The sequence below is a fragment of the Miniopterus natalensis genome, chromosome 6 (assembly GCF_054644295.1).
Source record: "Miniopterus natalensis isolate mMinNat1 chromosome 6, mMinNat1.hap1, whole genome shotgun sequence".
Classification (NCBI taxonomy): Eukaryota; Metazoa; Chordata; class Mammalia; order Chiroptera; family Miniopteridae; genus Miniopterus; species Miniopterus natalensis.
Genome location: NC_142086.1, coordinates 91,552,036 through 91,564,418, shown reverse-complemented (window position 1 = coordinate 91,564,418; position 12,383 = coordinate 91,552,036). Strand labels below are relative to the sequence as shown.

The 12,383-nt window shown below is 43.9% G+C and overlaps 1 protein-coding gene across 3 annotated transcripts in view; it reads left to right on the top strand.

Moving 5' to 3' along the window:
* BACH1 (BTB domain and CNC homolog 1) overlaps nucleotides 1-11,778 on the top strand; it is a 31,694-nt gene extending 19,916 nt beyond the window's left edge. For 2 of the 3 annotated variants that reach the window (XM_087818495.1, XM_016216500.2), the window contains exons 3-5: nucleotides 632-1,969; nucleotides 3,500-3,706; nucleotides 8,255-11,778. In XM_087818495.1, coding sequence (XP_087674621.1) covers nucleotides 632-1,969; nucleotides 3,500-3,706; nucleotides 8,255-8,698 — 1,989 coding nt within the window. In that variant the 3' untranslated portion in view covers nucleotides 8,699-11,778. The remainder of the gene's footprint in view (nucleotides 1-631; nucleotides 1,970-3,499; nucleotides 3,707-8,254) is intronic. The other variant, XM_087818496.1, reaches the window with a different exon arrangement.
* Nucleotides 11,779-12,383: the final 605 nt, after the last annotated feature.

Genomic DNA, 12,383 nt, shown 5'->3' with positions numbered 1-12,383 from the left:
AGTGTGAGTGTACAGGTGCTGCTGAAAGGTTGCTGCCTGGAATCCATGAGCCTTTGCTGACACACTCAATGTGTGACTTTTACAGCTTTACTTTATTCACTTTTAAATCTGAATCTTTAAAAATTTTATTAGAAATTTTTGGCACAAGACAAAGGTAAAAGCCACCATTTACTGTGCATTTGCCATGAGTCAGAGCTACTTTAAGTACTTTGCATACATTGTTTTCATCTTTAAAATGTTTACTTCTGGGGCTTTCAGCAGTGGGAGTTGTTTGGAATGTTGATTGCCCAGTGCTGGGCTGGCCATAGACTCCAGGGCTGGACCGTGTGTTAGGGCTCATCCTGCTGTACTCATGGATTATTTACTGCAGCCAATGTGGAGAAGTGGTTCTGTTTCCCTTTATTTCCCTCATGTGAGTAAATCATAACTCACGTGTCGATCAGAGTGGACTCTGTAGAGAAGGGTGTGGGCCGGATGACCAGGGTGTAAGGAGCTTGCTTTTCCCCACTCCTGCCCCGTCACATGCTCTGAGGAACAGTTGTCCTACCTAATTAAAGTACCTGTTTTATAATGATTGTGGTAAGTCATTCATCTCTGTTCCTTTCTGCTCTTGTGTTTTGTATATTAACAGGTGACAGTTAAAGGATTTGAGCCTCTCATTCAGTTTGCCTACACCGCTAAGCTGTCCTTAAGCCAGGACAATGTGGATGATGTGTGCAGGTCTGTGGAGTTTCTCGGTGTCCATGATATTGAGGAGTCCTGCTTTCAGTTTCTCAAGTTCAAGTCTTTGGACTCCACCACAGACCGGCGAGAATGTCCAAGGAAGGTGTGCTTCCCACCACACTGCCTGAAGACAGGCCTCCAGGTCCCACTTCTGGACAACAGGGATTTGGAAACGAATGAGGTAGAGGAATTTTTGGAAAATAAAAATGTTCAGGTTCCTCAGTGTAAACCCTGTGGACATCCAGGAAATACAAGGCCATCACCGTCTCTGCAGGACAGTGCCAGCCAGACGTGCGGGTCCCTGTGCTTGGAGAAGGGCCCTGCGCTGGCTTTGCCATCACTGTGTCCCAAATACAGAAAATTCCAGAAAGCGTTTGGCACTGACAGAGTCCGGGCAGTGGAGTCTGGGTTCCAAGACGCTCATACTTCTGTTCAGCCAAGTGAGGCATCTGAAAATGAGTGTCTGGGAGGAACACAGGGCTGTGCAGGGCAGGCGATTTTAAAATGTGAAGAGAGTGGAGTCGTGCTGGAACAGGAAGACATCAAGGAAGAACCTGCCTCTCAGTGCCCCTCGGAGGAGACAGAAGGGGCACCTCTCCTCCCCGGGTCCTCCACAGACCCCCCGGGGCTCTACTCGCTGTCCCTCCTGCATACCTATGATCAGTATGGGGACCTCAATTTTGCTGGTATGCAAAATACCACAGTGTTAACAGAAAAGCCTCTGTCGGGCCCACATGTGGGAGAAGAGAAAACGTTTGCTGAAAGTCATGATCTGCATCTGAAGTCTGACTCCGGCCCCAGGGAGGAGAGTGGCCTCACTCCTAGTGACCGGAGCAGCGTGGAGCGGGAGGTGGCCGAGCACCTGGCCAAGGGCTTCTGGAGCGATATTTGCAACACGGATGCCCCTTGCCAAGCACAGCTGTCCCCTGCCGTGGCGAAGGATGGGTCAGAACAGGTCCACACACAGAAGCGGTCTGAGTGCCCCTGGCTCGGGATCAGGATTAGCGAAAGCCCAGAACCAGGCCCAAGGACCTTTGCAACATTGAGTTCTGTCAACTGCCCTTTTATAAGTACTCTGAGTGCCGAAGGCCATGCAAGCAGTTTGGAAATTGGAGCCGACGATTATGTCTTGGAGCCTCGGCGGGAACCGTGTCCGTATGCTTGTGTGATTAGCCTGGGGGACGACTCTGAGACAGACACCGAGGGGGACAGCGAGCCCTGTTCAGCCCGAGAACAGGAGTGTGAGGTGAGGTGAGGGGGACACCGGGGTGCTGTTTGTCATGGCTTTGCACCACCTATTAGGATTCACTGTGTCAGCTCCTGTCACACAGTAGGGATGAGAACAGGCTCAGGGGGAGGAAACCCATACACAGATGTGACACTGTGTGGCCTGTCCCTAAAGAGTGTGGTGAAGTTTGGGACTCTTTGTCTACAGGTTTCAAGCAGGTGTGCGTATATTAACCATGGTGTGGAGTCCACACTGGCTGTAACTGCTTACCTCAAATGCCATGTCCCCAGAGGAGAGCAGTGGTTCTGTGGTCACTGTGGTTATTCCTGGACAGTGTAGCACAGATGGTCTCACTCACCACCACATGGTCCCTGGACCTGGAACAGTCCCTTGGCAGGGACTAGCGAGCGGTGACCAGTTGTGGGAATGTGGCCTTCAGTGCAGAGCTTTCTTTACATTGGTCTTTCATGTCCTTTATTGTTTTCTTATTTCTCCTTAGCCACTTCAGCTATTAAGTTAATGCATATCTTAATAATTTAGCAAGTGCTGCATGTAGTTGGTACGTGATAGCTGCTGTTTTGTAAAACATCCAGTAGTAATAGGGCTTATTAGTACTTTATCGTTTTCTTTGGTTTTATGGTTGTTGGATGACAGATTTGGGAGACTGTAAGAGGTCTTTTCCTTTGGCTTCGGAAGGAGGTGGTTGGTGATTTAATTTAAGAAATGAGATGTGTGCATGAGTAATTGCTATAGATTTTCATATGCTATGTATAAATCCAGCGTTTGGAACTATGAAAAGAATGTTAAAACTCTTAAGAAATTTTAAAACATTTTGTTTCATTTATGTAACAAACTAAGTAGGTTGCCAGAGAAACTGACTGATATTTTATTTGCATTTTTGTTCATTAATATAATTAAACTGTCCCACAGCTTTGTCATTTAAAAAAATTACCTCTTTTTTCCAAATTTATGTATGTTGAAAATGAATTTAACATATTTACAAGGTTTCCCTAATTATTTCTCCACTGACAAGTAAGATGTGTAGCCTTTAAAATGAGTTATGTGAAACCACCATTTCCTGACAAAAAAGTAAATTTTTTGAAATGCTTTAGAAATACTGGTGTAATTATACTAATATTAAATCAGAGTGACACAGTGATAATTGTATGTCAAAGAATGAAGTAGAGTTTTGGGGGGTTTGGGTAAAAACACTTTAGAAAGAGGCATAAAGATATCTGTGGTTCATCGAATGCCCTCGTAGAATAAATTGTTTTTCATTTTAAATACATTCATATTTGTGTTAATATGTTTGATTTGCTTATAAAATACCTGCTTCTCAATCTGTCTTCTGAACCCTCTCTAAAAGGAACTGGGATGATCAAATAAGTTACCAGTCATTATTCTGAGGGAGTGGGCAGATTGGGAGTAGAGGTCTCTTGAAGTCTGAGTGAAGGTGTCTAGAAAACAAAGATGTATGTCTCTGTGTCCTAGGTTTAGGTGTAATTACAAAATACAACAACAATGACTAAGGTTTATTTCACATTCTAGGTAAAACTGCCATTTAATGCACAGCGAATAATTTCCCTCTCTCGAAATGATTTCCAATCCTTGTTGAAAATGCACAAGCTGACTCCAGAGCAGCTGGACTGCATCCATGACATTCGAAGGAGAAGCAAGAACAGGATTGCCGCCCAGCGCTGTCGTAAGAGGAAACTGGACTGTATACAGAACCTAGAGTCGGAGATCGAGAAGCTGGTAAGTGTGCAAGCTCTTGTGTGAATTCCTAGTTCCATCACATCCATGCATTTTGTAGAAGAAATGGGTGTTTTAATTCCAAAGTTGGATGATAATGTTGTTATACATTAATTTTATAATCTACCAGTTACCATTTTTAGAGGATAAATTATATGACATTTTTAGAAAACGTAGGAAAGAAAGGATGTTCATAGACTATTTACTTATGTAAATATTCACATACACTCGCATAATACTCCGTAATACCTAAGCTGAGAACTGTATCTGGATGCTTTTTTAATGATTTAAATTAAGGATCGTTTTACTGTCTACCTGATTCTTAGTGGCTGAGTAAAGATTAAAGACATTGTAAGGCATTTCCGTTTCTTTGTGCTCTGCTTGGTATCTGTAACACTTAATAGCTCAGTTGTTTGTTTAAATTAACTGTAGACTTGAATAACTTGTTTTGGTTGATACCAAAACAAACCCACTTGGATCTTTTATCTAAGGGAAAAAATTCACATGCTGATACAGATGGAAAATTCAGAGATCTGATGACACCCCGCGTGTGAAGAGGGCTTACCTTATCGAATCTTATTTTTTGTTCCAGCATCAAAGCACAAGTTAACTGGAAAACGGACTAACTTGCACCCATGTTTCTCTGTCCCCTGGTGGTGGGTGGAAGGAACATTGTATGAAAAGCTACTGTGAGATGCAGGGCAGCGGAGCTAGGACTGGTTGGAGGCAGCAGGGAACAGTGCCCACAGGCAGGAAAACAGGCCTTCAGCCTGCAGGCTTGGGTCTTTGTTAAGTACTGGAGAGAGTTTAAAGTTGTGATTGTAGCAAATCTTCAAGGGTGAACCTTCTAGCTATGAATAGCAATTAGACAATTTAGAAAAAAAGCCATTGAAAAAAGTAGAAAAATAAAAATTTACATATTTTGTATATAGTTTAATTGTACAAAAAGAGGAAGGCATGTAATTGCATAAAAAGATGAAGTATAACTGTACAAAGATGAAACAGAAACCACTGTAAGCCTACTTTTGCCCACCCCGTATATAAGACATTTGTGTGGTGTAGCAATTAAGTCCAAAGTCTTGATCTCTCCCTCACCCTGCATTCTGTGCATAGCTATTTCCTTAGGTAACCAGGTTTTTACTCTCTGAATTCTTAATTCTTAATTTATGTTTCTTTTTTAAAATAAAAGGTTAATATTTTGTGAGTATTCTTTTTTTTAAATATGACTATTGATTTCAGAGAGAGGAAGGGCGAGGGGAGGGAGAGATAAAAGCATCAATGATAAGAGTCACTGATGGGCTGCCTCCTGCATGCCCCCGACCGGGGGATCCAGCAGCAACCCGGGCATGTGCCCTGACTGGGAATCGAACCGAGACCTCCTGGTTCATAAGTTGACCCTCAGCCACTGAGCCAGCACCCTGGGCTTTAGGAATATTATTGCTACCATTCTTGCTCCATAGACGTCTTCTGTACAGACTGTCCTGTATTTACTCTAGCCAGTAAGGGGTGGTTTCCAGGAAACTTCCTCTTAGTTCAGAGAGGCTGCCCTTCTCACAGCTGCATAGCTTGCCCCCACCTGTGTCTCCCTGTGGGCATTGGTGCTTTAGCAAGTGCCTGTGGTCCTGGTCTTCTCAGGTTTAAGGAGTTGTCTTAAGATGGATTTCTAGAGGTAGGGTTGTTGGATAAAGGGTAAATATATGTGTAATCTTGTTAGAGGTGATAGATTGTCCTCTATCATAGATTTGGTGGGAGCATAGGAAGGTGGGAGCATCTCACCTTCCTTCTGTGTCTGTGTGCCTGTCTGCCCACAGCCTCAGCAAGGGCTTTGTTGTCAGCTTCTGTTTGTCTGTTGTGAGAATTGATGTCTTCTTTTTAACCCTCACCCCAGGGTATTCTTCCATTGCTTTTCAGAGAGAGTGGAGAGAGAGAGAGGCATCGATGGGTTGCCTCCTGCATGCACCCCGACCGGGGCCAGGGATTGATCCTCAACCCAGGTACGTGCCCTTGGCTGGGAATGGAACCCGGGACTTTACAGTCTGCGGGCGGATGCTCTCACCACTGAGCCACACTGGCCTGGGCGGAGTTGGTGTCTCTTGATAGCTTTTACTTTTCTCTCATGAGTGAACTTGAGCATTTTTATTATTTTAAGGGTCATTTGTATATTTCTCAGCTGTGTGTTCAGGGGTTTTACATCGTAGGGAACTGTTAGCCACCCTTGTCTAGCAGTGAGCACTCTTAAACATCAGAGTATGTTGTCATAAAGTATGTTGTCACAGCCATCTGCTCTTGCTGCCAAATTCTTCCACTTTCTATCTTTATTGGGTGAGCTGTATTTAAAATCTTCTTAACTTCTCATATTTGAATGAATATTGGACACTAGCCATTGAAATGTAGATTGGAATGTAAATTTGTTCTATCATAAAATGCACAATGCATGCAAATGTTACCAGAACACCAATTTTACTCATTTTTAAAAATCTATGATTAAAGCTACAGCACTTCAAACTTATGATTTACATAGTTGCAGTGTAAGAAATTAAAATAGGGTGTAGAAATAGGTAGCAGGACACTGGTGGTATGTTCAAGAGGTGTCTAGTTTAATAATGATCATGAAGTGATTACATTTAATTACTTTTATTTATTCAACCATCAGTTATTAAACTGAGCAACTGAGTGCTATTGAAGTGAATCTGTGTTTTAAAATTAGAGTGAAATGGAAAAATCAGCCAACTGCCTGGAAACATGTTCAAGTAGAAGTTGGCCTCACGTCCAGAGGAGCGGGATGGAGCATTTAGTTTATGGGAACATTGTGATGGAGTGTCAGGGTGCCTGTCAGTTTCAGTTGTTGTGGAGAAGCGAGCTCTCCTGTGTGGGTCACACATGAAGAGGGTGCTAATGCCATCATTTATTTAGTGGGGCAGGAGCAGTGAGAACATTTAAGACCATTTTGATGTTTATCTGAAGATGCAGAGGTTATGCAGTATTTGCAGTGTTCATGTTGCCCATGGGTTACTTGGGTGCTGACTGCATTAACCGTGTCCTTTCTGGACAGGGAGTCTGGGCTCTGTTCCCCCCTCTAGGCACCTGCAGACTCATCCTGTCAGAAAACTACAACTGACACATTCGTTGCAAGAAAAAAACGTATCTGTTGAACATTGACTTTAGTTTTATTTATTCACTTATAAATATATATGTAAATATACTGACCCTTACCTATTTTTTTAAAACAGAACAATTGTGTAAAAATTTGAACAAGTTGGAGAATACTTTGCAATATAAAAATTTATACTTTATAGTCACTGTATATTTTCTCAAAATATTAGATGCTGTGAAATACTTAAAAACTAACTACCATTGTTGGATTTACACAGTTTTTAGAAAACTTTTACATAAAACAGTAATAGTACTTTTGTAGAAAGCAAATTTCCCTTTATACCCTTTTAACTAATTTTGGTCCAGAAAAGGATCTATTTAGAGGATTATCACTATGAACTGTTAACCATAGCTTCAGTTCTTCAGAACCTGCCAATGAGCAGAAATCCAAGAGCGCTGTCATAATCTCACAGGGGAAGCCTCTGACCTGCTCCCAGCATTTGTTTCCACTTCCCTTGTAAGTCCCTGGCTCCGGCTGGGTTAGAGCCGCAGTGCAGGTGCAGCAGGAGGGGTGAGGAGCAGCGGGGAAAAGCCACGCTGTCAGCAGCAGGTGGTGGTGGACGGTCAGTCAGGAGCCAGCAAACCTCCTGAGAAAACTCTGTGGAAACTTTCCTGTAGAGATAAAAATTTTAATAATAATAAAATTAATTGGCAAACAGAAATCCCCCCCCCCAGTTCTTCACATTTCCGTAACTGATGCATTAGCTTCCTGACCCTGGGCATGTTAAACACCGAGCCCCACCTATAAAATGGGTTTAATGTTACTTACATCAGCAGTTGAATGAATTACGCAGCCGAGACTGCGAATTTGAAAACATTTAGCACAATATTTGGCACAAAGTAAATGCTCAACGACTTTAGTGATTATTAGCATCTTGGTGATTTGAGCCGCAGTAGTTACGATGGGTGTGCTTGTACTGGTTTTGGTTCTATTCTGTGCAGAATGTCAAGTGCACACTTGTTTACCTGCAGTCCACAAATCCAGAAGGTTCTGGGAACTACAGGTGGGTCACACACTGTTTTGGCGAAAAAAACTGATGCAAGTGACATGGGGCCATGTAGAGTCTGTTTTTTGTACTTTGCACATTATTTGATATTTTAATGTGTTTTGTTTAGAGGTGTAGAGATGTTTGACAGTGGGGCTGCCCCAGACCCTGCCAGAGGGAAGATGTGCATCCACATAATCTTCCTAAAATCGAAAAACCCTGGATCCCAACGTGCGTCCAGCCTGAGAGCTCTGGATGAGGGATCACGGGCCTGAGCTAGTGAACCCATTTCTCATGTGACTTGAAAGGAATTCCATGTGACCTTGTTTAGTGAGCAGACACTACAGCTACAGATAGAAATGTTGGTTGAGCTAATCCACAAGAGTCATTGTGTTCTCTCTCATGCCCACAGCAGAGCGAGAAGGAGAGCTTGCTGAAGGAGAGAGACCACATCCTGTCCACGCTGGGCGAGACGAAGCAGAACCTCACTGGGCTCTGCCAGCAGGTCTGCAGAGAGGCAGCTCTGAGCCAGGAACAGATACAGATACTCGCCAAGTACTCGGCCTCGGACTGCCCACTCTCCTTCTTAATTTCTGAGAAAGAAAAAAGTACTTCTGATGGTGCTCCTGTGTTTCCTCCACTTTTGAGTTTAGTGGAGGGACCTCCAGCTGCACCGCCTGCAGGGGAACAAAGTCCCTGCTACCCTGTTGGGAAGGGCAGTGCGCAGGGCCCGGAGTCACAGCCGGGCTCCAGGGTGGCCTTGGATCACGCGGGGCGCGTGGAGCAGTGCAGGCAGAGTGCGGGCATCTCAGACTTCTGCCAGCAGATGACAGATAAATGTACTACTGACGAGTGACCCTCGCTCCCTCCCTTCGAACCACCCAGGCTTCTGTTGAAGTTCTGATGTGTCCTGAGAGCCTCATCCAGCCACCTGTCTCCTCACAGTACTGTTTCCCTCGTAGTTGCTGTAGGGGATTCCTCTGAGGCCAGCCCTGACTTCTTGACTCCACAAGTGATGCAGAAATGAATTCCCTCCTGGATACTTAGAGATCACATGTAAACACATAGTCAGGCTTTGGAACTCCTGTTTCAAAGAGTAGTAACAACGCTCCCTTTACACAGAATACGCGAGAGCAATGACTACCTGGAGACGTCTGCAGGTGGTTTCCATGGAGGAAGGAGCCAGAGAAGGTTCAGTGGTCTGACCTGCAATGCACAGGTATAAAGAAGGCAGGCCCTGGATGCTAATGTGCTCATCAGCAGGGTCAGCTGCCTGGGATGTTTGTGAGCTTCTGAGTCTGGAGCTTGGCTTCTCAGCTCCTGCTAAGCCAGGAGTGGGTTGCCTGCATGGTGACCCCTGAGCTCCATTGGGACTTTGGGAAACAGGGCGGGGGGGTGGCCTGAGGCAGAGGCTCTGTTCCTTGGACTTTCTGGAGCATAAACAGTGGGTGAGAGTCCTGTCCCCTTGTTCCTTTCAGTCTCCACCACCTCTGGGTCCACCAGATCTTTCTTTTTCCTGCCATTCTTTCCCTTTGGAGGGAGAAATAGGATTCAGGGCTCAGGGGCTTGAGTGAGCGCAGGCAGTGTTACTTAGGCTCCCTAGACTGTGAGGGCCTGCCTGCCAGACGTCAGGGGAGAGGGATGCCCACATGATTAGGAGAGGCAGATCCTGTGGTTTACTTGTAAACAGCATTGTTGTGGATAAAATGCCTCTAGAACAACTGTGTAGGTTTGTGAAACAGGATGATACTTGATCTTGTTTCATTGTGTGTTTGAATTTGGAAACCAGATCAAATCTTGCTGTCTTCCAAGTCTGGCATATCAGGCACACAGGGCATTTTACAGTCATCTTTGTGTTCATTCAGTGCTGTTTAAAGGACCGCTTTCATCATCTGTGTGCTCCCCCATAACAGGTTAGGCAGCCTGCTGTTACAGACTTGTTTGAAAATAAAAACTAGACTTGACCTCCTACAATTAAGAGAAGAAAAGCATATATTCTCATTCACAGAAACATTTGCAGAGCCCAGTTTTAAAGGGTACAAAGGAGTAATTTAGGGTGTTTGGTTTAGAAAGTGCTTCACCTGGGAGCTTCCTAGGTGAGTCCTGAAGCTTGCGAAGGCCTGTGTGGCCTGTGTGGGAGATGCTGCAGTCCTGTGGGAGCGAGTCTGAACACGGAGGCCTTTGCTGTGAGGCTGCGGGGACCACTGCATGTTTCAGAAGCATTTGTCAGATGGACCCTTCTGATGGGGTGGTGGTTGGGCAGGTGTTCCCAGTGTATGTCCAGTGGCTCCTATGTTGTCTCTGTTTCTGACTTAGTGGTTATAAGAGAAAACTAGCTGGGCTTGTTTATATTCTAGAGGCTTTTATAAATACTCATGAATGTGTCAGGAAGAATGATACTCTGTGGTAATGCATCCCGTCCTGTAAAATAAGTGTGCGTGTGTACACAAAAACATCCCCACGTAGCTGTCTCTTTGATACTTGTGATTTTAAGTTTTAACTTCAAAATATAAAATAATATAAAAACTTTTCTGGTTTACAAAATGTAAAATCTTATACAAGCCAATGGAATCCTTGATTTCCTACCTCAGTGGACACTCAGCTGTCTGTCATACCAGTGTGTGCCTGCGTGTGTGAGCAGGTGTGTGCATGCACGGTGTGTGCATGCACATGTGCCTGTGTGTGTGCGTGTGCGCAGGTGTGTGCAGGTGTCACATGACCTTTGCTTAATTGCCCCTATAAGTAACGACTTTGAAAGCTTCCTTCCTATTTTATGATAAAACCTAATTGTCGCCAGAGTTTAAACATGCTTTTTAAGGCACTAGGTTTAAATTTATCTCTACCTATAAACAGTTTAGCATTAAGGGTTTATTTTAATGACATTCTGATTATTGGCCAAGTGTAACATTTTGTAAAACATAGCATTGTTTTAATAGCCAGCATGTAGTACAAGAAACTACACTACCTCATACCTCCATGATTTTCAAGTTGTAACAGAGGGACAGGAAGATAAGAAACATTTTATCTTTGTCTTTGGGCTGTAAGGTGGGAAATTTTTCTATATATTGCACAGGGTTACACACATGCCTATTTTAAAGTTAACTTCTAAAGAAGTGTTTTTCTAAACGTGTGTTTCAGTTGATGTTCTGAGGGCGTGAAAACAAGTGTATCGTGTGTGCATAGTGCACATGCTTCCTTCCTGAGCAGTCCATGGGGGTGTTTCAGGATGTCTGCTGTGTATTCACACAGTCACGGTCCCCTGGTTTGTGAGCCGGCTTCCCAGTGCTCGATGACTTTTACAAAGCTGCTGTATCTAACTCAGCAAAATAACATTACCTTAAATTTATTATTATTTCACTTCACCTGTAGCACATGATTTGTTGTTTGGTTGTTATGCTCAAAGCAAACATGGATATAATCCTTGCTGTCCCTTTGTAACTTACAACACATTCTCTGTAGCTTAATGCTTAGCCCATGTTGAGTTAGGAATTTCATATGTTTGATGTGGTAGACGATACAGGGCGCCTGTGCACATGGCCCCATCAACAACTTGGAAAAATTCAGACATGGCAACGTGATGATGAATTCTCAGGTGAACTTTTTCAGTTATAAAACATCTATTTTGAATTTGTAAATATTTGTAAGTGTTTTATTAAGGCTTGTAATAAACTGTTCTCTGAAACCTGTTGGGTAAATGAAAATGGAAAGCCACAGTGGTGTACTAATTGTAAATAAACATCTATTGATTTTTTGTATCTTTCTTAATATAATTTTCTAACGATGCAATAAAACCACTAAATTTATATACCCATATCCTATTAAGGCCATGTTTCATTAAAGGTAAACTTCCATAGTGTTTAATTTATATTTTCTCCTGTATGTGCTTACCCAAATGTAGCAAAATGATACATGTTAGATGTTGGCGATAACTGGACAGTCAAATAAAATTCCCTAAAATTGCTTCTAATTGAATAGAGTTGTCTATTCCATTTCCATTTTGCCACCTCTTACGTGAATTTACTGGTCTTAGTCTTCTGAGCAGTAATCAGTATGACCGTGGCATTTGTCTGCGGGAATCTTTCATTATTTGACTATCCTGCCTGAAAAACAATATTCCCAACACTCGGGTTTGAGGGAGTACAGATTTTACCTTGCTCCTGATTTACTTCATTCTTTGGATAGAGATGTGGGGCTTCCTGAGGGGAGACTGCCTCAGTCCCTGGGTTTCACAGTCACCTGCTGCCTCACCTCTCCTGTGTGACAGCTTCTAGCCAGCCCTGTCCCAGGCTCCACTGCGTAGAGCTGCTGTGATCCCCTGCTGTCCTCTCCGGGAATTCTGACTCAGAAGGGGCAACTACAGCCTGTGTTTGGCAGTTTCCAGAGAGACAAGCAGCGGGGGCAGGATATAGGATACGGCATCGAGGGGACAGAGGCCAGGGCCATGGCCAGATGTCTGCAATGATAGGGCGGCCCTCATGGCAGAGAGTTGACCACGTGAGATGCCAGCCCTGCTGAGGCGCCCACCAGCCCAGCTCGGGCCA